This window comes from Patella vulgata, chromosome 6 (genome assembly GCF_932274485.2).
Source record: "Patella vulgata chromosome 6, xgPatVulg1.2, whole genome shotgun sequence".
Lineage (NCBI taxonomy): Eukaryota > Metazoa > Mollusca > Gastropoda > Patellidae > Patella > Patella vulgata.
In genome coordinates, this window is record NC_065884.2 from 46247470 (window position 1) to 46273694 (window position 26225).

At 33.2% G+C, this 26225-nt stretch overlaps 1 protein-coding gene across 6 annotated transcripts in view; it reads right to left on the minus strand.

The window, feature by feature from the left end:
- LOC126825605 (liprin-alpha-1) overlaps positions 1-26225 on the minus strand; it is a 101168-nt gene that overhangs the window by 43455 nt on the left and 31488 nt on the right. For all 6 annotated transcript variants that reach the window (XM_050555291.1, XM_050555289.1, XM_050555292.1 and 3 more), the window contains exons 3-4: positions 21139-21303; positions 4713-4787 (exon numbers count right to left, since the gene is read on the minus strand). In XM_050555291.1, the coding sequence (XP_050411248.1) occupies positions 4713-4787; positions 21139-21303 (240 nt within the window). The remainder of the gene's footprint in view (positions 1-4712; positions 4788-21138; positions 21304-26225) is intronic.

The window sequence follows — 26225 nt, forward strand, 5'->3', positions numbered from 1 at the left end:
GCAGATTAGAGAGGTAAAGACTGATATTTGGTTGTTCAATCAACTTGATCAAATGCTTTGCTTCGGTCAATACTTTTAACACGACCCTCTTATACAACATCTCCATGTCATCACGTCTAAATGAATTATAACAAGCGCTAGTATTGTGACAATTTGGTTTCTACTATTAGCTAGTCTCACATACTTCATTATTATTATTCAGATGACTGAGTAGCGAGAACAACTTCTTTCAAACATTATGCCATGTTTTGGAAATCCTCAAGACCTCTCCAAATCTTGCATTAAACAGGATCCCAAATTGAAGGATATTGAGACTCAAGTACAATTTATTATGCATCACCCATATGTCAATGTGTAAGATGTTGTCTCAAATCTCCATTATCTGATTGAAATAACTATAATTCAACTTCTTTAGGATATTCAAACACTTCCGCTCACAGAAAGAAAACAATGTCAACATCATCTGCCAATCTTCCAGCCATCACACAAAAAGAGCTTAACAATGATATTTTGTTTTCCCTCTTCATCATTTTGAGAAAATGAAATTGAATCTTCTTTTTCTGCAACAACTGGGCTAATGAAGATGGGCATAAGCCATGCAGTGTGCAATGAGGGAAATTTTGTCCAGACAGCGGCTATATGGCTTGTTCTTATTCGATTTTAGTACCTGTTTTTCTTCGCATCCCCTAATTAAACGACTAGATGCTATTCCTAGCCAAGCCCTCCATCCAGCATCACTGACAAGAGGAAACATGAGAAATATATTTAATACATTTGGTATCAAACATAGTCAAGATTTGACCACAATAAACAGACCACTGACTTCATGGTCATTTTACAAAGATCAAGTTAAGTTGAGCTTATAATGAGAGCTTATAATAAAGCTTTTATCTTTTAATGTGTGTGTAGGCAAAGTTTGAAGGTTAAAAAATATGTCATCATGTTATGGTTAAACTAAACAGTTCTGAAAAGTTACACATCCATCTTAACCATTCTCGATCAGATTGCTGGAGTCACAAAGGATCAATCTAAAGGTGACCAATAATCCAATTTTCCTGTTTATTTTGTGAAAATCACATTATGCTAAAAAGAAAAATGACATTTTTATGCCAAAATGCTTATATATTATGCTATTTAAAAGTGCAAGGGGTTTTGCCATGTCAGTGAACTCCGGAGGACACAAATTTTGCAGCATTGCCTTTTAAACATACAATATGCAAAAGCTAAATCTGACTATTGCAGGTCTTTCTTTAGGCCTGAAATGTTATCTAAATTATTAATTAGACATGAATTAACTTATCCAGACAATAATCAACTCTTGATGTCATCGCTAGCTTGCGATATTTACTGGATTAGGATCTGATTTGCTGCTCAACTTTCATTTATGATTTAATCATGAAATGGAAAATCTAGACTATGTTTTTTATTGTACCGACTTTAGTAATGATGATCGAGGCTAGGCCGAAAATTCAATTGTTAAAATCTCGGTTCAGAGTGAATCAATTGACAGAGATTTTCGGCAAATTCCCTTTACATTATCTAGTTTTTAACTATTTTAGTGAGAACTGCCAGCTCTTTATCTAATCTCCCATAATGTATCTTTAAGTTACTAGATAACCGTCTACACACAAACATATAATCTAAAATGGGGCAGTTAAGGGGCTATCAATATTCAATATTGACAATAATAAAAGGGGAAAAAATCATGGTTTATAATAACCTTTTGGCATACATCTCTTTTAAAAGTCTAGGTTTTTCCTAGGTGAGATGGAGACACCTGTATGTAATCGAAACAGATATACAGAGATCTAGCCGTCTTACTTTTGAGTTTTTCAAAACCTTACATGTGAATTAGCCTAATCATGCATAAATCCAATCAATAGAATAATGCACTTTTACATTTAATATTTCAGGAACCTTCTTTCATTCCTGTGTCCTTATCACTGGCACCAGATCATCATGACCTTAATTTCCTTAAAAGATTTGATATCATATCAACATATTGAATACAGGATGTAAATCTACATCTAGTTTAATTAACTCTTCACAAAAGCAATATCCATTTCCATACCTTTCCCTCTGTTTTCCAGTAAGTTGGCAATATTGCGATAAAAGAAATTAAGTCCAATCAATAAGCGAGCAGGGCCTAATCAATTTTACAACAGTAATAGGTCCACAGTGACCTTTGACATTCTCAATGTGTGTTGATCTTGTTTTAATTGCATAGAAATCAGCCCAACACAATTGCAGATCGATAGCCTAAACAACCATTACATGGACTATTTCAACATTAATTAATAACTCAAGTTCATTCAAAATGGTTTCTTAGGTAAATTTAAACAACTACATTAGTTTGAGAATTGGAAGATACAATTATGTGATTTTTAAATAGAAATAAAACAAAAGCAGAAAACAAAACAGTAAAAATTAATTTATACGTGAGTGCCGAAATGTTACAGCACTCTGTCCAGTCTTTTTAGGTTATTTGAGACTAACGAGACAAGATTTGTCATGAAATATGAGAGAACGAGAAGCATGAGATCATGTGTTTGTCGATAATCAATGTTATCGCCAAACTAGCATGAAAACCAATACGCTTAATTTATCTCTTCCTCTGTTAGTTTCACAAGCATGCCTCTTGGCATGAATATGAATATTCAGTTACTTTAATAATTTACTCTATCAAACATGATATACAGCTTTTCTCATTTCATTTAGTCATTTTTTATGCAAGTCTCTGATTCATCAACCGTAAGCTTTTAATTCTAAATTTATCGAAGGCAAATAGTACACATTAAGATTACAAGCATAATGCATTTGATAATAATGGTTAATGGAATTGGCAACTTTGCACATCAGATTCTGTAACTTTAAACTTTTTTTAGGCAAATACTTTCTATTTGTTATTGCATTTGGCTATTGTTTGCAATATCTTAGATTTCTTCAAAATGTGGGAAAATCACAATAAATAAATTGGTTATAATTGAGTTATTAGCTTTTTTATAGGAGATGTAAAATTACAGTATTATTTTCAACAGATTCATAACATCCGATTAAAATATGATGTAAATTATTAGCTAGAGTGTCTTCTGAAAAAGGGTCCAAACTTTTCTTTCTTGTGCTGTAGTATTAACTATCAATCATTTCTATCATTTTTAGAAGAATATGTTTAGTTTGTAAAGTATGTTATACTCTGAAATTAAAATAATTATCATCGTTCTTTGAGATTTTCTTTTATGTTTCTATTTTTATTAATAATTTTCATTTTTGCCAAGACAAAATCAAAATAGGAAACAATTTTCTGGTCAGGATTTTAATTGTATGTTATCTGATTAAAAGACAGATAATAATAATAACTAGACCGGTATTCAGGAATCAGACAGCAAGAGTGTCATGCAATTGGCCATTCATCAACCTACCCAACGATACTTTTGTTGTTTTGACCCAGTGATACCCGACGAAGAAATCGCGTCTTTCCCAAGAGTACCTTTTACTGCTTTTTTTTTTCAACATATCAGATATTTTTGTGACTACTTCTGGTTTACAGGTCATTGATGGGATAGATTTAACAAGTAGTATGGGAACTTAACTTCCTATACCAGAAGTTTCAGAAACATCCACTGAGCAGTTTAAAAAAAAAAAAAAAAAAAGTAGAAGAGAATTTTCAGTAATAACAATTTTTCGACTTTTTTCAAAGATTGAGGACCTTTTTGAACCCTTTATATCATACTGATTCTTTTAGATAAATTTGGATTCACACCCTAGACCACCGATAGGACTCTAAGTAACAGAAGTTTAAGAAAAGAAATAAGAGAAGATTTCAAGATAAAAGGCTAGAAAAAGGAAAATACTAGATTTTCAGCATCCCATAATCTATTGTCAAACCTGGGAATTTGTATCATTTGGATGTCATAAGATCGTTCATTATTCGGGCTATCCAATGACACTTTAGTTGTTTTGATCCGGTGAAATTTGGTGTAGTAATCACTTTTATTGCAAGAGCACTATTTTTTTCTTCAAAAAATCTGATATTTTTTCAACTACTTTTGGATCTTTGTCGGGATAGTTTTAACAAGTTGTTTGGATACTTAACTCTCTGTACCAGAAGTTTCAAAAACATTCATTGAGCTGTTTTTTTTAAAAAAAAGCAAAATAAAAGAGCATTTTCATTAATTTAACAATTTTTCAAAGATTGAGGCCCTTTTTGGACCACTTATATTATTTCAATGCTTTTAGTTTTGGATTCACACCCTTAGATCACCTGTAGGACTCTGAGTAAGAAAAATTGTAGGCGTTTTTTTTTTTGGAGAAAAAAGGTGCCTTCCTCACAAGGCGCCAAAATAGTAAATACTACATTTTCGGGGTACCATAACTTATTTCCTAACCATCGAGATGTCATATGATAGTCCATTAATGGGACAATCCAACGACACTTTAGTTGTTTTGGTCCGCTAATATCTGACAGTTTATAATATTTTCTATCTTTTAGTGAGTACTGGATGTAGTGCCTTTGAATCAGATAGCTGGTGATATGCCTGTTAATCAGATAGCTGGTGTTATGTCTATTAATCAGATAGTTTGTGATCTGTGTTGATTTTAATCAAATAGTTTGTGATCTGTATTTTAATTAAATAGTTGGCAAACGGTCTCTTAATCGGCTGGTTTGTGATCTGTCTTCGTTGATTGCATAAGTACATTAACTCTGGACTTACCTCTTGGTTAGCTGTGGCTAGTTCTTCTTCTAACTGGGCAACCCTTTCTAATGCTACTCTTAATCTCTCTCGTACCTAAAAATAACAAGACAAAACAAAAGTTAAGTATAACTAGTAAGAAGAACCCCCTATACATAAAAATGATATATATTTCTATTTTTGACAAAGCCATTTCAATTCACTCCTTTCAAAATCATAATTAACTTAACATAGATGGTGTCATGTATTTAATCATACATAAATCCATTCCTGCCTACCGTCTGCAAGAAAATATCAAGGTAAATAAATTGGTGTCAGCTACATTGGTGTCACAATACATTTATGTCATTATTTTGAACTATTTTCGGCTTTTCTACTACATTATTGTAAGTAAAACCAAATGGTCAACAGCCAGTCACAGTCTTTTTTAAGTATATAACTAGTTTGGAATTCAAGTCATTGGTTTAAAATGCTGTTATAATTCCCGCCATCTTTATGATTTTGAAGGATATGTTTCTATTTTTTTTTAAATTTTATCCTTTATTAGAATGATGTACTTATTCTTTTCAATATTACAGAACAAAAAAGCAGCCCTTGCCCTCCATAAAACTTGTGATTTCTGCTGGAAAGAGGGCCTCAATGACATATCTGGCCAAAAAGAAAATTACTTTTAAAAAAGAATTTGATTAGCAACTTTATTTGTCCACAAAACTCGGTACGGAATATTATCAACTACTTCCGATAACGGCACCGATTGAAAGCCGTGTCTTATTATTTCTTGACCAATAAAAAAGTTTGTCTTATTTTTTAAGTTTTCAAATATTCTTGCCTGACATGAACCAAGATGGCGATCCCCATGTAAACCAAATTTGACAGGAAAACCCTCTTAGATACTAAATTTATTAATATAGTTGTATTGTGATGTGTTAAAAAAAGAACATGACAGCTATGAAGATTTGTTAAAAACATTGGTCTATGGTTTGTGTTTTGTCACGTACTTCTTCAACGCCTTTCATTTGCCATTGCAAACTCATTTTTCTCATATTAAATTACTAACTTCTTGGAAATGCACTTATAACAATAAATGAAACTGAACTCTTTATTTTGACTCACAATTATTCAAAGTTAATTCTTTAATTCATTTGTGTACAGAGCCCCTTGAGTCCACCTTGTCAGACAGTCAACCCTACCCAACTAGGTTCACCACAGCAGAAAAAACAACAACTGACAATTGAAGATCTGCTAAAAACTCATAAAGTGTAAAAGCAAACCAAAATTATAAATATTGATTAATCGACCAAAGATGTTTTCATCAAATATTTTTCTTTCAGAAGTTTTATCTTCTTAGAGTATATGTATCGATTGCTTCGACAATATTCAATTAGCTCAGTTTTATTGCTGTCTATAAATAAGTATAACCAATCACAACAAACCATTCTTGTAAAGAAAAAAAAAAATCAACAAAACAGTATACATGTACATCTTTTAGTAAAAGTTCCACGAAGCAGAAGTAAGCGTGTAATAATATAGACCATGATGAAGTGCATACGTCACTGTATAATATATTTTATTAATAGAACGTTTTATGCATGGTTCATCTTATCACCATTACAGCTTATGTAAAATTCATGATTCTCCACTTCTACAAAATGTCATTAATTGACAGAAACAGGTCAACAAAATAAGTAAAGAAAAATATACACACACAGAAAAAAGAAAATATTGGCAATTCTATACTACATTAAGTACAGCTCGTTCAATTTATACAAATTTATAATTTGCTATGTCATTTGTCTACTCCCGATGTCCTGTAGGTGTGGTAGGGTATTATAAATTTGGTGCATTTACATCCGATTTAAAATTACAATTTAAAATAAAATAGGTTGACAGGCAACGAAACACACTCACAGTATCAAACTAGTCTGAGCAATCCACAAAGGTTTACTCTCTTTTTTTGGGTAATAGGATCATTGACAAGACACCCAAATCTGATCAAGATTAACAACCCACAAATTAATTATCAGAAAAATGAAAAAATTTGATTGGCTTCTAGTTCTTACATTTATCATACCAAAAAAAGTACCTGTTATAATTTGATAGGCTTCTTTATCTCATGAATATAACGAAAATAAACCTTTTGTATATATTTCAAATCAATCGCATTCGCATTATAACTTTATTCATTAGAGGGTTCACAAGACACTAAAAGTGATAAAGGACAACAATTCCAAAAGTAATTATCACATTAAACATAAACACTGCATATAAATTTTAAAGTAATCATAAGATTTATGTAGTAATCTAGTATGCAGTTCTTTACTTGTCAGAAAAATAATACATTTACTTTATGGTTCGATCAAAAACATCTCATATCTGTACATGCATGTGATTTTTTTTCCAATGTGTTCCATTTGTTTTGGATACAAAAATTTAAATACTACATATAGTATATAGTTAGTTAATCATAAAGCGTCTGTCAGGTAACATTACACAATAGTGTCCGAGAACTAAAGTTGATCACAGAGAAGTTTTGACAATTAGTAAATGTATTTATAATTTGGTTTAACCAATATGTTTACAGTTTAAGTTTTGTTACTGATACTATTCATCCAAACGTCAGGGCTCCACTTTATTTTATTACAGTAAGATACATGTAACATATGTACAAGTATATCAAAATCCGAACAATCTACATTACCCACATCAGATGAACATCAAGTTTGTATGACAGTTAGTTACAAACCATAGAAGGATACATCTTTATATGAAATATCTTGTTTTTGAACAATCGTTTGATAAAACATCTTCCTCCTACATACCTAAAGTAATCAGGCAGTAATTTGTAATGTAGATAAATCAAAATTGCTTTAAAGCTAAAAGACACACTACTATGTTGTATTATACTGCAGTCCCTGGAGAGAAGGGTTTACAGTCTTAGTCTTACGCAAAAAAAAACTCTTGTAACGATATTGGTTTTCTTTATAAGGCTTCATCACAGTTTAAGATATGGTGATATTATGAAAGATTAGCCAATGTGTCCTTCGAGACTTTCTGTCATGACTGTCAGGTCTCCATCACCTTAGCACTGTTATTTACAGTGTACCTACACGATATGATGACAAACTAGCGCGCACATTAAATAACTGATCAACTAATTTGATGACGACAAAAGTAAATGACTCAGACTTCGATGAATCCGATGACAACATAAATTTTTTCTACTGGAAAGAAATGCAGACAATTTGTTTGATTTATTGATAAGGTGGCGACGACGTAATTTTGAAAAAATAAATACCGGAAATTAAAATGTAAAAGTGTTTCCTATCTTTTATCTTTGTACAATTAGATATCATTATGGCAATCTTGTTAATGATGCGAGTTAAAAAAAAATATTATGCAAAATTATGAATAAAGCTAGACATGTAACACTGCTATGGTGGTTTCATTAGTGCTCTTTTTACTTTGGTGGTTTCATTAGTGCCCTTTTTACCTTAAAACAATGTTACCACTCCCCCCTCCCCCACCTTACCAATGAAACTTGTTGACAGTAATACAGAAATATTGATTAAAATGTTGAAATCTTTACAGACAGAGGCCAGTAATGGTGTCCAGTGAAAAAGACAACTTCTGTTGCTTCCTTTATTTATACAATGCTATCAGCAAAATATTAAAATTGTATTATAGAACATACAGTTTTTGGCAAAATGGTGTCACTTCCTATGGCAATGTTTAATTGTAATCTATTTGATGTAAAGGGTATTTGCATTAGGCATCAAACAGTGAAGACTATGAAAATTCAATACTACTTAAACTGTTTTACAGGCAATATAATCTGAACAAAAATAATAAGGTAAAATTCAATATTATGTAACTGTTTTGCAGGCAATATAATCTGAACAAAAATAATAGGGTTTCACACCAACGCCCATTCACGGTGCCCGTCTCTTTCCTGATTCTTTTGGGCCCAACCAACTATAGTTTATCAATTCTAATTATGCATCACCCAGAAACATACTTATTTTAACCATTTTGCTTGAAATCCATTGCACAATCAGTGAAAGAGAAAAAGCAACAGTTGGGGTAAATTAATGTCTTATAAAATTCCAGGAATAAACTACTTCTGAAAGATAATTAATAGTCTAGAAATAAGGTAAGTTGTAACAGTATACATTTGACATTTTTTTTTTCTTAGACGCAAGCTAAATAGGCATTCATCTGATGTTTAAAGAAAACCTAAAATCAATATAAAAAAGAGAAAAGTACATCGCTGTGGTTTGTGTAAACCTATAACAGTAATTACCCTCTATTTTAAAATATATATATTTACATTATTCAAAAAAAAAAAGGTACTTTAAAATTCATACAGGCAAAATAAAGTGTGACAATTGACCAGTTTGAACTCTAAACTTTACAAAATAATTGTAGTAAATAAGTTTGACATTATACCTACTGTAGTATTATTGCCATCATAATGAAGCTAATAAAACATCTGATAGATAACATAAATAATTTATTGCTCTACATACATTTTTAAAAGGTTGAATTGATCTGTCTATAAATTTTGTACCAATATTTGCACACTTAGCAAAGATTTCAGGCCCACACCTTGATTTGATCTGGCAAAAAGTTTGTACCTATCATAGATGTACATGTACTTGTACCAGACCTGTCAACCCCTCAGAGCTGCAATGCAGTAGGGTAGTGTAAAAAAAAATGCAGTAGAAACCATGATTTGGTAGTAATAGATATAAAATATACACAAGCAATGGTAACCATATAAAATTTATGTAATTAATCAAAATTGAATATGTAGCCTACAGAAAGACATAATGTCAAAAAAAATTAAAATTTCCACTTAAATTTAACTTTTAAAAATATCTTTGTGTTCCCCATTCTGAAAGTTTTTTGTCAATATCATTTCATATAAGATAATTGGTGTGCTTATCATGCTTATCAGATTTTATAGTATTTTTACATTAGGAATTGGGGGGTGGGGGGCATGCGGTAAAAAATAAGTTTTGCATAACGACTAATACTAATAGGCTATCGGCATCGATTTTATCATGCTCCCCATGGCAATTATCCTCTCACAATGTACAGGATTTTTTTCGAAATATTGTATTTCATGCTGTACGCGCGAATGAAAATGTCAGCCATTGCTGCCTTAGACAGGTCGCTGTTTGTTTATTTTATCGATACACATTTTAAGAGTATTGGAACAAGTGCCAATAATTATGTCCGCTTTATTAACTCTAAAATAGGTTGCAAACAATTTAATAACAAATCTATTACCTAAATTACACCTTAGAATATCACGAATCGATGTTGATAACCGTAAGTAGCAACCTTTCTTGTTTACATGCAAAGAGTTGCCTCCCTTACTTCCATAGTTTTGGCGAGAAAATTTAAAAAAAAACTTTTTGTTTGACAATGCGGTAGAAATCTATTACCGCACAGTACAGCGGTACATGAGGCCTTTTTGCGTCACTTTACCGGGTGATGCGGTAGAGTTGACAGTTCTGACTTGTACCAATGATTGTACATACACGTATAAAAAGCTAAATAGGTCTATGAATATAATTATTATAATCGTACTTAAGTTACAGTACTGGAGTTTTAATAAGTGACCTATGATTTTAATCGTGTGAAAATTACTCCAATTCGTAAGAATCCATTTTAGGTTGGCTTGTTTCTGAATTGACTGTGGAAGAATCCTTTTCAGCCTGCATTTGTCGATACTCGCTGTCAATTTAGTCTAAGTACATATAGATTATCCTCTGTCAACTTCTATTTACGCTGTTTAATTGCAGAGTCTGCTGTACCTTTAAGTCTCTCGGTGTTCTCACAACCACTAGCCATTTGATCAACACATACAAAGCGCTCTTTTTAAGGCACTTGAGCAGACAATAAGCAGACCGGTTACCAGTTAGTGATACCTTTACATTTGTGTCCTGTAGACACAGTATTTTTCTGGTATGATAAAGGGTCTATACTTTCTATATTTATCAAATATGCCATACTTTTATTGGCAATAACTAACATATAAATATTTCTGTGGGAATGCATCTTTAATATACATGAAATATAGAATAACTTCATTTAATTTACGTAAGTGGATAAATCTTTTACAGGTTAAAAAAAAATAAATTAATAAAAGTGTAAGTTTCATTTTTCAATATAATTAACGAGATGTATAGGATTATTGGCAACGCCCACTGGCCAGGTAAATATAATTAAGGTCTACATATTAACTGTGGTGAAATGAACGTAATATTAATAATTGAATATAGCACTCTGGTATGTATGTAATGAAATAGATACACCACTATTAGAACAATCAGGTATTTTCCCCCATCATAAAAACTCAATAATTGTTTATTGAGCAACAGAGATCTGGTATTTACTGTAACCAGTCATCCACTTCAAAGTCAATCAAAACAGCTTGATATTGAGATTTTCATATTAGATTTTTATATTCTAAATTATAAGATTTATATTTGTATTATATGGATGTCAATGATGCAAGTGAGAGATGAAAGGGTTTTACGAAATACAGGAAGAATAAAAGGTAACTGGCCTCCTACAGTTCTTGATTGGAGTAGAAATAAATCAATATGGCCAATCTGTTGTTGAGTACTCTGATATCATCGTTATGTTGGAATGTTGATTATCAATTTAACGACTGCCCATTATCTTGCTAGGTTCCAGAAATAATATTATTGTATCTTCACTACAGATCCTTGTTGAACACAGGAAATTTGATGTGTTTAAACTCTTATTAAAAGATGGTTAAGACTGAAGGGTGATGACATATGGATTACTCGTGCATGTTTAGACAATCCTAATCGCTTCTTGAACAAAAGAACATGCTGGTTAATCAGACAAATATTACATAGTGTTCAAATACCAGATAATTTGGATAAATCAGAAGTTTGTTCGATTCTTTTCAGTTGATTAATTAGTGACACCACTGACACAATCCCCACCATTGCACCTTAAAGTTCTTCAGATGTTCCGAGGTAAATTTCTTATGTCTATGCTTCTACATGTTAAAGCAAGAAAGTGCCTTCGTAAAAGTCTCTGATCTGACCTGCATGTACTCTTACATAATATCAAGAAGTCATACATGATCTACGAGCTAAAAACATGATTTTTCGTACAATCAGGGGCCATAATCCAGGAAGTTGGGGTCCAATATGTGCGAATATTGAAAGAAGCCAAGATCTTTGGATTATAAACATGCATTTCAGATGAAAATTGTGACCTCTAGAGTGTCCACAAGCTAAATACGTGATTTTTCAGGGGCCATAATCCATGAAGTTATGGTCCGATACATGCCAATATCTAAAGGAATCGAGATCTTTGAGTGTCCACAAACAAATTGTGGATGGACGGACGTCCAGAAGGGCAAGGCATGACCTTAAACACTGTGTATAAAAGTCAATCCCATATTAACTTTAGCGCCTAGAGCATCCACAAGATATTTCAAAGTGATCAAGGGCCATAACTCTGGCAGTAATTATCGGAAAATGAAGAGCACAAAATATGAAATGGCTGCAATAAGTCAATGACTATAATAAGAGGCAAAGAAGGCTAGGTGTTGGGTTTTGTTTTGCCAAATTTACAGACTAAATATAGGGGTTTCAGGTCAAAGTTTCATATGACAGAAAAATTTTTTTTTAAATGCTACCCAAATTTTTTTATTTCATCAAAATATTGTAATTAGATCCAAAGTTATGGAATTTTAAAATCCGAGATCGACGTCAATAATGTAATCAAAATGCTCTATACCAGTCAATGCGTGGCATGGCACCAAAATAAGTGCTTTTCAGTCATATCTGAGTGACGTCATAAGCGGTATTTTCCCTTCAGAATCGTTAGTACCAATTTTAAAACTAAAATCTGCACGTTATTGTCAGCTAAGATTTATTAAAATCGTAATAATTTGAATGATAATATGTCAAATATTTATAATCTGGATGATACCACAAGAAAGTATTTTATATTTAGTCGAAATTTAGCAAATTTCAGTCATCAAAACAGATAAATCACGTTTTCTACGGCTGTAATTGTCCGATCTCAAGGTATCAAAGACCATAATAAGCACAAAAATGTTATTTATCGTTTGATTGGTTCTATATCAAATTCCACCGGAAACTAAGGTGCAGATTCACCAATGAAGTAAGTCGTAGCAATGGAAAATCTCCGGCCGCGTGACGTCAGAGCGGTATTTTCCCGAGAGCGTCTCATGTAAACAAAGGGTAATTTCGCTTACATTTAGATAATTTTTCAGCCTGAATCTTTGTAGATATTGAGATTGATATTAAACTATTACAATACAATTGTTAGTAATACATTTACATAAAATAGTAATTCAGAATCGTAGATTGAAGGGGGCTATATTTCAGCCGCTGGCTGTCTGATTTCACGCTAAAAGTCACGTGACCTGAAACCCCTACTAAATATTAGCAAAAAGTGGGTGTAGTCTGTAGAGTGTTCACAAGAAAGTGTAGACGACAGACCGACGAAGCCAACGGCAATATATGACCACATTTCCATGTGGGCATATATAAAATGAGAATGGCCCTGCCCCAAAAGCAATCTGGATCATTCTTAGGGTACAAGGAACAAGTATACACAGTTTCAAGACAATCCATTAAGAATTGCACCCTGTAGCCAACCAACAGACACACACACACACAGACAGGGGCGATGGCATACTACGTCCAATGTGGAACCATAAAAAATCAGACAAATGTCATCCTACATTTTTTCATGTCGTTGTACTATTATGCAGTTCATGACATATTTTTAGATGAAGTTAGATCTGCATTAAGAGTACACCCGCAGGGATTTATCTCACAAATTAAACGTAGGCATCAAATTATTTTCTTTTATTAACCAGAAATAACGATTCACTCACAATTAAGTACCCCTCAGGCTAAATACATGTAAAGTTAATGTGACATTAGAATGAATGCTAATGCTAATAACAAAGGTAAAAATTAAAATTAGTTGGGGTACACAGTAACATGCTAAGAAACAAATGTAAAATTGAATAATTAATTAACAAAGCAAAGCTGTTATGTTTTCCGGCAGTGGGCGATGAGAGTTTATCTTGTGCATTCTATTTAAGAATTGTAGAATATTGTTAATCTCACGCAACTTTAAGTAAGCTTGCATGTTATGCTGAGCTGGCATGATCAAGTACACATGAACAAGTTCAGATATGTCAACATTGGTTGAGAGGATGTTCCAAACATCAGTGTTTCAGATTAGAGGTATAACATACTCATAGCTCCAAATTTCTTTAACTAAAGTATTCAATGTAACAAACTCCTGCTGTTCAAATAAGTACCTACAGTTTGTTTTTTATGTAATGAGTGTCCTTTCAGACAGATACTATTTTTGTTTGTTACATTTTTTTTTTAACTTTGGCTTGTTCTGGTTGAAGCTGGACAAAAGGCATTATTTCCTGATTACATGATCTTGGCATCACATTCCTGGGCTTGCAGAAAAGTAGAATGTTAAATCCCATTTCATTCTGGGCCTCAAATCCCAATTGTAATTGGAAAATATTATTTGACTTTGTCAGATCTAGTCAAAGAAAAAATATGATCAAGGTTAATTCATATTGTGCCATTCATACACAGAAAAATTATCTTTTTCAAGCTAACACAAAGAACACATGAATGTTTCTAATAATACATACCCGTATATATGTACATGTAGAATACAAGACAGAGTTAGAAACAGAGTTACAGGTAGCTTCTCAGAACCATCAGTGAAAACGATGTTTCCATGTTCGACATTACTTGTTAACTAATTAGTGTCTGCTAACCTTGACTAATGGCCTGTTCGATGTCTTGTCCTGACTATATCTAAATTCTTAGTACAGCCAGGAAAAAGGATGTTTAATAGTGTATAGGGGTCTTCTTCAATTTTACATTGGCGGGAACCTTTGTTTTCCATTAAAGTTTCTATCAAGATTTACATAGTGCTGAACAAAGGAATGATTATTTAGGAATGTGACACTGCTCAGTACAATTTCAATACACTTTTGAAAAACATCGGAAGAATGAAAATGGTTGGCAAGATGATTGCTAATTAAAAGGCAAACATAACCTTTATATCTAATTAATTAACAATAACAATATAAACATTTGGTATTCAAATTCTCTACAGCCTTTGGGAGTGACTTCCTTTTTGTGTTACACATCTATTTTCCTATGTGGCCTATTTCATGTAAAAGGGAATTTATTAGTAAAGTGGGAGTATTGTATAGAGTAAAACCTATGGTGATAGTCAGGCTTAAAAAAAGAAATCAATTAGTGTTCATGTAAAATGCTAACAATAAATAGTGTTAATTGACATGGGAGAGCGGTTGAAGAGATACAGGCAGTGAATATTGACTATTTATCAATCGTTCAAGTGTTGAAACATCTAGTAAACGAACATCAAAAAGATTTCAACAGTAGAAATATAGATAATGTACACCCAAGTTTACACAATCAATATGTATCCAAATACTAATCTCAACAGTCTATAAAGAGTCAGCTTCCTTGAACAAGAGGATGAATAATTGTTACAAACATGCCCTGAAATAAGTGGTCGGACACAGACAATGTCCGGCCGAAATGACTCCTTTTAACAGGTTCAATTGCCTTTCGTCTGGACATGATTGTCCGACCTAGTTTTTTTGTAAAAAATGAAGTCAAAAATATTAATTTCCATTCGCAAAAGCAGGACGTATCCATCGAAGTCAATCGTTAATTAATAGACTTGAAAATCCAGGCCCTAAAATGCTCTATATGTCTTTATTGGCAATAATATCAAACGACCTGAGTCATAGTGAAAACCTCCATCTATATATAAGTCAGAGCAGTATATGAGACAAATTTTGTTTAAATTAATAAGTTTATAAGTAGGACTAACTTGAACCAGTTTCTATTTCAATATATCCAATAAATTCCAATAAATACTAGACAATACACACGCTGTTTGTGATCACACATGGTAATAATTGAATGTTACTTTAAATAGATGGCATGTATGTAGATTGGTTAATTTAACTGAGAAATAAAGTAGAACTCTCGCGAGACAGGAGAAATTACGAGAGATGGCATAATGAAAATTTCCATAATGTTGATAGAAGATTTATTTTGATGGAATTTTCTATCGTTTATGATTATATTTTGAATGGGGGTCATGTTTGTAAATACAAGTTATACAAGCTATATTTAGAAATGTCAACAAGTATTTGTATTGAAATACCTAAGTACATGTAGTTCTAGACGATAGTAAAAGTTTGACTTTACTGTATTTGTATTGGAATACCGTAAGTAGTTCTAGACGAGAGTAAAAGACTTGACTATATCGTACAACTACAAGTGTGATAATTATTTTTTCAGGTGGTAATTTATTTTATCTTTATCTATAAGTCAATGTGGAGTATAAGGCAAAGGCCTGACTTCCGCGTAAATAAGTATCGACTTGTACCCCGAAAAATACAGTACCATAATAAAGATTAAACATAATAAATTTTAACAGTTGTTTGGTATAATATACATGTACCATATAAAGTATTTGTCCGCCTGAAAATCTGAAATGTCCGGCTGAAAATTAGTTCAGCTTTAGCAGTTATTAGGAGTTGGTTAAAAATAAAAGACCATTGATTACAGGTAGTACACTTCATGCCCAACAACACACAACAATAGAGACAGGTAATTTAACAATCTGTTTCACAGAGAATTATGAAAGTCTTCTAATATCTCTGTAAAAGTCATCAACACGTGCAATCACATCATGCGGCGTCAATCAATGGCTCAATGGCGCGTGCATTGTTTGCATAAGATGTAACTCGTTCGGGCAAAATGGTGCCTTTTACTCATTTTAATACCCATTTACACTAAATAGGAAATATTTTTTATCTACAAATACTTCAAATGTCTTTATTTATTTTTTCAATACATAAAAAAAAAAGTTTTAGAATTTAATTTGTCGGAGGAAAAAAGTTAATATTGGGGACTCATTAAATTAAGTCACATTGATGTCATCCTTATCAGTGACTGCAGCGGCCTAGCGAATATTCACTGCTGATCAGTGTGGTAATTTAAGTGGCTATGCCCTTCACGACTACACAAAAAATTCCACAAACCCCAAATATCAAGATGAATACAAACTGACATGACAGGCATCATTTTCGTGTGTAATGGGTAAGACGAGTCGAAAGTGATGTAAGGTGTTCAGAAAAAAGTAAGCATACACTCCCTTGTTAACAATACCACCTTGATGACAAAACTAACATAGACTGCCAGGAAGTGAAACAAATGCCCACCAGCAACTAAGTCATTTGAAGAGTTGATACAGATTTTCTCGATTTTTGACTTGAGATTTTAATAACATACTTAATATCATAATTTCAAAGTGGATTTGAATGATCTTTGAAAATAAATGCCAAAAACTATCTGAATTAATATGAGAGGGAATCATCATCAAAACTAGTCTATGAATCCCAAGCCTATAAAATGAACATACCAATATTTTAACATCTAAATATCATATGAAATGAAATGGGGTATAACACCCTACAATTCTGCTTCAACTGGGCATCTGGGCATATGCAGTCTATTCTCATATCGAATTCCAACTGTCAAGGTATCTTTTACTACATGCCAATATGTACACAGGACCTCATTTTGTTTGTACCATCCGAATGACCAACATTGGAATATCATATGTTTTCAAATCTTCATTATTGAAGGACAGCAATTTTCAATTTACTGTTTTAATAATGGCTGATAGGATCCTTGATTGAAGACTCGTTATTACTACAATGGTATTAACCCATTTCCGTATGGCATAAGTTATAAACCCTTCTAAGCTGATAGTCAAGTAGCCCAGAGTGTTAAAATAAACATTTGTTTAAAGTATCTGTGGTACAAAGTAGTGGCGAATTCTGTCTAGCAATTGAGCTGTCTGAAACAATGGTTTATTTATCTGATGGTTACACTACAAGTGGTACCAGAGATCAAACATTACAGACTGTTAGACAAGATGATAACAGATGGACATGAATAATTAGCTCCTCTACATCACTTGCTGAAGTGTTAACTACAGTTCACAATATAACATCAATAGGTAATAGAGTGTATGGAGCGGTTCATTGGGAACCATTAACATATACTGATGTCAATCAAGATACTAAACCATGGCTTGCATGAAGAATTGATATGTAGCAAAATTACAAAATCAATTAGGTACATTTGGGTGAAATATTTATAGAAATGGCCCAAATACTTGCATAACATGGTGAACAATGGTTTAGGTTATAAATCGTCATTATTATTGTATTGATTTGATGGTTTGCGGGTAATTAGTAGATTATCATGGACTGGACGTCAGGGAATTATGCTCTTCCATAGATTATAACTTTTATGTAATAGAGGTCACATTAGTTGAATCAAATGCCAACCGATTCTCGATGCTTGACTCCTTCCCTTTTGCAGAGTTTGAAGGTCATTGGAGATAAAGAGAGCAGTTTTTCACACACACACAGAAATCACAATCGAATTTCAGACACAGAAATGTCAACAGTTTCTTTTTGTCAGGAAGGCTAACAGCATTTATTAACAGACTTAAAAAAAAAAAAAAACCCTCCTAATGCTGTTTTATTGTCTATAATTTTATCCTAAGCAATGAACACATCTAGTTATTAACTTTAAAATTTTTTAAAGCTACGTTCCCAGAAAAGTATTTATCGGGTGGTTATTTACAATAAAAGTATGGTAATTTTTGTATATATGGAAAGTACATGTAGAAATATCCAATCTTACTAGAAAAATACTGGATTCCCTGAAAAACACTCATGGAGCGCATACAGGACAAAAAATGTACGGGTTTCCCTAATCGACAGCCCGGCGATTAGGAGTGTCTGCACGCGTGATGTTGAAGATTGCACGCGGAGATTGAGCGTTGATGTACATGTTTATAAACTTTATGAAGAGTTAGACGTACAACACTTTCTGAGATAAAAATCACGGAAAAAGACGCGGGAAGTGGATAATCCGAGAATTTAATTAGGCTTCGATATTTGTAATAAATAGTCAGCGATAAAGGCAACATCGTCTTTTGTATGCAATGAATTCTCCTCCGACATCGCACCCGTTGTGTCACATGACACAAACATGGCCTCTTTTGATAGAGTTTTTATAGCCGGGTATTCCCTGACAATTGCAATGTTTTGAGAAGGATTTGAAGCAAAATTATGATAAATTAATTAAATAGAATATGTTTTTAGTCCAAATATATCATCAAATCACCCAGTTTGTACCCGGGAATTATCTTTAAAGACACCTGAAGAAATAAAATACTGTTTGTATTGCAAAAAGAATCACTATTTTGTGGCTGTATTTATCGATGCCTTATTTTATGATCTAACATCTTTAATGCTATATTGTTATTTTTAGGCAAGTCATTTAAACATACATTTACAAGAGCTAAATCTGAATATTGCAAGTCTGAAATGTTATCTAAATTATTAATTAACTTATCCAGACCATAATCAACTCTCGATGTCATCGCTAGCCTGCGATATTTACTGGAATAGTATCTGGTTTGTTGCTCAACTTTCATTCATGATTTAATCAAGACTATGTTTTTTATCGTACCGACTTTAGAAATGATGATTGAGGCTAGGTCGAAAATTCAATCGCTAAATTCTCGGTTCAGAGTGGATCAATTTGACGGAAATTTTCAGCAAATTGTGTTTACATTATCGAGTTTTTAACTATTATAGTGAGAACTGCCAGCTCTTAAATGTTATATAAATTATCGATTAGACATTTATTAACGTGACAAGACCATAATCAACTCCCAGTGCCATCAGATGCTCAAGATTTTAACTAAATTAGAATGGTTCGGCCATTTAATGATTTAATTTAAGACACAGTTGCCATGCAAGAAACGCCAACATTTTGCAAGAGATGGACAGAGAACGAGCTAAAAAAATAATGTGATTTTTTGTACACATTAGGGACGATAATCCAGGAAGTTACAGTCCGATATGTGCGAATATCGAAAGATACCAAGATCTCTGGGTTATAAACATACATTTAAAGTTTCATTAAAATCGGATAACAATTGTGACTTCTAAAGGGTCCACAAACTTGGTATACCATACTCTTACACTATTTGCATATGAGGAGCAGCCATTTTGTCGGGTAGTTTTGGTTCGATTTTGAAGAAATTCTAAATCAATCTTCATTATGGTGTAACAGTGATATATTTGAATGTTTTTTTTTTAAATCCGATAAAAATTGTGACCTCTAAAGACACCACAAGCTAAAACAAGCTAAAACAATCAGGGGCCATAATCCAGGAAGTTGGGGTCCAATATGCACGAATATCGAAAGGAGCCGAAATCTTTGGGTTATAAACATACATTTCAAGTTTCATCTAATTCGGATAAAACTTGTGACCTCTAGAGTATCCACAAGCTAAAATCGTGATTTTTCGTACAATCAGGGGCGATAATCAATAAAGTTTCAATCCGAATACAGGAATCTGACCTTCTATCCGTATATATGCATACACCATAATGTAATTATTGGAAACAAGTGGCTATGATTCGTTTTGTGGGGAGTATTTATGCAAATCAAAATGGCTAGATTGAAGAAAAAACATATCTCAGTGAATCAACAAGAGGTTTGATTGTCTGACATTACGAATTGTTGAGAAAAAAACCCCAGCCGAAGCTAGAGCAGGTAAAATCGAGGCTTCAACAGGCATTGCATTCCTGTTCTTTTTGGATTATATTATTGTCTAGTTCGGTATGGTGTATGCTTATATACGATTAGAAGGTCAGATGCCTGTGATACGATGCATGCCAATATCGAAAGGAACCAAGATCTTTTGGAGATAAATATTTCAAGTTTCGTCAAAATTGTGGACAGGCGGACACACCGACAATATGCATCCACATGAAAAATGTGGGCATAAAAAATAGGAGTGAGCTCAGAATAAAGTAATTTAAACAAAATTTTCAAAGCATCTGTTCACCGGCTAGATGACAGATCATGTGAAGTAAATTGAACTTGAACTCCTTAAAGACGAACATTGTTAGACCTTACTGTACATGTAAACAATACAAAAAGATAATTAAAAGAAACAAAAAATTTGACATTTGATTACTTGTCTGTAATTTTCCTGAAATTGCATGCTAAACTATGTGAATATTCAATTTCATTTATTTAAAGATTAGTGAGACATTTCATGATAAAAAAAACAGAGGCTTTAAAATATTGATTTTGATGAATATTAAGAAACAATAGATAATTTTAAGTTAAAATCAAATTTATAAGATTTAAGTTTTCTATAAATAAGGAGTTAAATTCAGTAAAAGAATTGAATGTTCACATTTCCCATTAAAATATTTATAGAACCTTACCTTTTCATCCAGGGCTTTATGATGTTCAAATAATGACTTTAAGGCTTTTAGCACCTCAACTTCACTAGAAACACCAGCTGGTGATGTTGCTTGTCGTTTGACCACAGTCATTCTTAGAGATCGTTCGTGTCTTGATACCAAACACTCTAAATGTTCTAGTAATAACTGCAAAAAATAAACAATAAAAATTAAGAATATAGTGCAAACAAACATATTGAAGGAGCTAAACCTTATCTTTGTACAAAATAAAGTTTTTAAAGATGGGTTCCCAGAAAAGTATTTATCGGGTGGTTATTTCCAATAAAAGTATGGCAATTTTGGTATATATGGAAAGTAGAGATATCCAATCTTACTAGAAAAATACTGGATTCCCCGAAAAACATTCATGGAGCGTATACAGGACAAAAATGTAAGGGTTCCCCTAATCAACAGCCCGACGATTAGGGACTTCTGCACGCGTGATGTCAAAGGTCACAAGCGAACATTGAGCGCTTGATGTACAAGTTGATAAACTTTATGAAGAGTTAGACGTACAATACTTTCTGAGATAAAAATGACGGAAAAGGACGCGGGTTGTGGATAATCCGAGAATTTAATTAGGATTCGATATTTGTAATAAATAGTAAGCGATTAAAGACAACATCGTCTTATGTATGCAATGAATTCTCCTCAGGCTCCCAAGACGTGACGTAAACATGACCTGGTTTGATTGAATTTTAATAGCAGGGCATTCTTTCGCAATTACAATGTTTGAGAAGGATTTGAAGCATAATTGTGACAAATTAATTAGTTTGAATATGTTTTTGGTCCATATAAACCATTAAATCAACCAGTTTGTACACGGGAACCCATCTTTAATAGGGTTGATCTTATGTTTATTTGGATCAGTATATGGCATGGGTTCCACGTCGGCCGTATATGCCAGTCAAGACCTAGGTCTATGGAAAATGACCGTAACCAGATTGGACCCATCGGTCATTTTACACGCCGGAAAAAGAATTTTTTTTTTTTCAAAACCCAATTTTCAAAAATGGCTATGATCGACCTCCACTATGTAACTATACAATTGTACGGCCAGTACAAAATAATGCACACGTATAGAAGCCACATAATCTCGTGATTGGTGTTATAGAGTTGTATACATAGTCGTCAACAGATTATACTGAGTGTTGTGTTGATAATTAATGATGAGTGTCTGGTAGTAGAACAATGAAAGTTAATCGATATGGCCTGAAGCGGTCCATTGTAAATCATTCACTATTTGAGCACCCCCATATTGTCCATGTATCATAAGAATTTTCTACAACAAAGTCGTTTACCGCAATTACGGTCACGCATGATGTAAACAAGATTATTATGATTTTCGAAAAAATAGCAATTGATATGAAGTAATGCTCTTCGAATCCAACCAACTGTCATATTAAATAAAAACAGCATAGAAATTACGTAAATGCATTATATTTTTTTTATAGCGGTATTACTGCCTTGTGGGAATTGTAGACATAAAACCTAGAGATTAGTTAACTTGCTGTGGGTAATTATATATTTATCTTCATTTCGAAGTTATTGTATTACAACTCAAAATTATCCAGGTCAGTGTGTTTTCTATAGAGCATGTGGTAATTACGTGTGAGCTACTGGAATGTTTTTTTTCTACAGCCAATTCATTATTTCGATTATTTAAGTATCCAAAAGGGAATATTTAATTAATAAATAATTATCATAAGCCTTACTAATATTTCATTTTTAAGTCCAATATATAATTTTTTGTGTACCCCATACTGACGAAGTGGTATAGAAACGTGAATTCACAATACCCTACCATGAATAAAAAACATGAAATATGAATTTACTTTGAAAAGTTTTCGTGGGTTATCAAAAATGACCGGCAGTGAAAATTTTAAAGTGGAAGTCCTGGTATATGGACAAGTGAAAACAACTAAATTTTTGATTCAAAATATTCAGCAGATGTCTGTGTGCTAACAAATTGTAGTTTTATTTTTCGGCTACAAGCATATACTGTAACTCCTTGTAAAGATAGGTTGCCAGGCAACGAAACATACGCCCACAGCAGCTAAATCGTCCGGGCAGTCAACAAGAGTTGTCGCATATTCTTACTTTTTTCGGTAATGAAACATTTATAATACACTAAAATCTGATTAAGAGCAACAACTCATGAAGTAATTATCAGAAAACCATTAGAATTTGTTTGTTTTTTATAAAGTTCTGCCCCATGCTAACGTTTGGTATACAAAACTTTTAATATCGTGGATTTAGCTGTTCAAGTCATAAAAATTTATTGAAAATCAATAACTTGTTTGTCTCAAGATCTTAAACTCTGTGTATCAATCTGAAGTCAATCGGGTGATAACTTTAGCCTTTAGAGCAGAAATTGTTGAAAATCAAGGGCCATAACACTGGCAGTAATTATCGGAAATTGCTGAAAACCAATAGGCTTCTTCGTCTCATGACCTTAAACACTGTGTATAAATTTAAAGTCAATCGAATATAAACTTTGGCCTCTAGAGCGTCCACAAGATTTTTCAAAGTGATCAAGGGCCATAACTCTGGCAGTAATTATCAGAAATTGCTGAAAATCAATAGGATATTTCGTCTCATAACCTCAAACACTGTGTATAAATTTAAAGTCAATTGAATACTAACTTTGGCCTCTAGAGCGTCCACGAGATTTTTCAAAGTGATCAAGGGCCATAACTCTGGCAGTAATTATCAGAAATCGCTGAAAATCAATAGGCTTCTTTGTCTCATGACCTTAAACACTGTGTATAAATTTAAGGTCAATCAGATATTAACTTTGGCCTCTAGAGCGTCCACAAGATTTTTCAAATTGATCAAGGGCCATAACTCTGGCAGTAATTATCAGAAATTGCTGAAAATCAATAGGATATTTCGTCTCATAACCTCAAACACTGTGTATAAATTTAAAGTCAATTGAATACTAACTTTGGCCTCTAGAGCGTCCACGAGATTTTTCAAAGTGATCAAGGGCCATAACTCTGGCAGTAATTATCGGAAATCGTTGAAAATCAATAGGCTTCTTTGTCTCAAGACCTTAAACACTGTGTATAAATTTAAGGTCAATCGGATATTAACTTTGGCCTCTAGAGCGTCCACAAGATTTTTTGAAGTGATCAAGGGCCATAACTCTGGCAGTAATTATCATTCGCCTCATGACCTTAAACACTGTGTATAAATTTAAGGTCAATCAGATAGTAACTTTGGTCTCTAGAGTGCCCACAAGATTTTTCAAATTGATCAGGGGCCATAACTCTGGCAGTAATTATCGGAAATCGCTGAAAATCAATAGAATTCTTTGTCTCATGACCTTAAACACTGTGTATTAATTTAAGGTCAATCGGATATTAACTTTGGCCTCTAGAGCGTCCACAAGATTTTTTGAAGTGATCAAGGGCCATAACTTTGGCAGTAATTATCAGAAATCGCTGAAAATCAATAGGATTCTTCGTCTCATGACCTTAAACACTGTGTATAAATTTAAAGTCAATCGGATATTAACTTTGGCCTCTAGAGCGTCCACAAGATTTTTCAAAGTGATCAAGGGCCATAACTCTGGCAGTAATTATCGGAAATCGCTGAAAATCAATAGGATTCTTCGTCTCATGACCTTAAACACTATGTATAAATTTAAGGTCAATCGGTTATTAACTTTGGCTTCTAGAGCGTCCACAAGATTTTTTGAAGTGATCAAGGGCCATAACTCTTGCAGTAATTATCGTAAATCGATGAAAATCAATAGGCTTCTTCGTCTCAAGACCTTAAACACTATGTATAAATTTAAGGTCAATCGGATATTAACTTTGGCTTCTAGAGCGTATACAAGATTTTTTGAAGAGATCAAGGGCCATAACTCTGGCAGTAATTATCGGAAATCGCTGAAAACCAATAGGATTCTTCGTCTCAAGACCTTAAACACTGTGTATAAATTTAAGGTCAATCGGATATTAACTTTGGCTTCTAGAGCGTCCACAAGATGTTTTGAAGTGATCAAGGGCCATAACTCTGGCAGTAATTATCGGAAATCGCTGAAAATCAATAGGCTTCTTCGTCTCAAGACCTTAAACACTGTGTACAAATTTAAGGTCAATCGGATATTAACTTTGGCCTCTAGAGCGTCCACAAGCTATTGTGGACGCCGGCCGGCCGGCCGGACGGACGGGGGCGACGACAATATACATTGTACGACCACATTTCAATGTGGGCGTATAAAAATTCAAAATATTTTGGGGAAACTGAGTGGGAAATGGGGTTTAACGTCCACTTGACACAAAAAAAGATAATTATGGGACTATTATATGGTTCAATTTTATTTCAATAATTAGCTTGCGCATAGTGGTCTTTAGCAGTGGGATGAAACCGGAGGACCAGGAGAAAACCCACTAGGTTGGACAAGCGACCCTACTCCTTGTCATGTACAACCAGGGAATCGAAACCACGCCAATTGACTCAATGACAGACCTTATGATACAAGACACACAAGCTAACCATTCAGCCATCCAACCCTGCTTGGGGCAAGAACAACTTCTATCCTATTCTCAAATTCTGTATTTTGTGTTTTATCATGCACAAACTTAATTCAAGAATACAATACAAGGAATACTTGACATAACAAGCCAACAGTGAGGCTGATGTCCCGCCACCAAAATCCCAAAATAAATAGATGACACATATTAATTAATAGCACATTTATTTTTTTCAAAAGTATCAAGCAATCAAAGTGATTATCAACTATACACTAAGTTTCATCACGCTCTATCAGATAGAATCAAAGTTATCTTGTCCCAAAGCATCGACCAATGAAATTGCTTAGCTCTGCTTAGCTTTAGCTTGAAAAGTTAATCATTGAACTCAGTCAAGACATTCACCTAATGAACATATACATCAAGTTTAAACATTCTACCTCAATTAAAAGCAGAGTTGTTATCTTCCAAAGTCTTGACCAATAAAATTGCTTATCGCTCCTTAGTCTCAGCAGAAAATTCTCATCATCGAACTTAGTCAAGGTAATGATATAATGAATCTATACTCTGCGTTTCATTACTCTCACT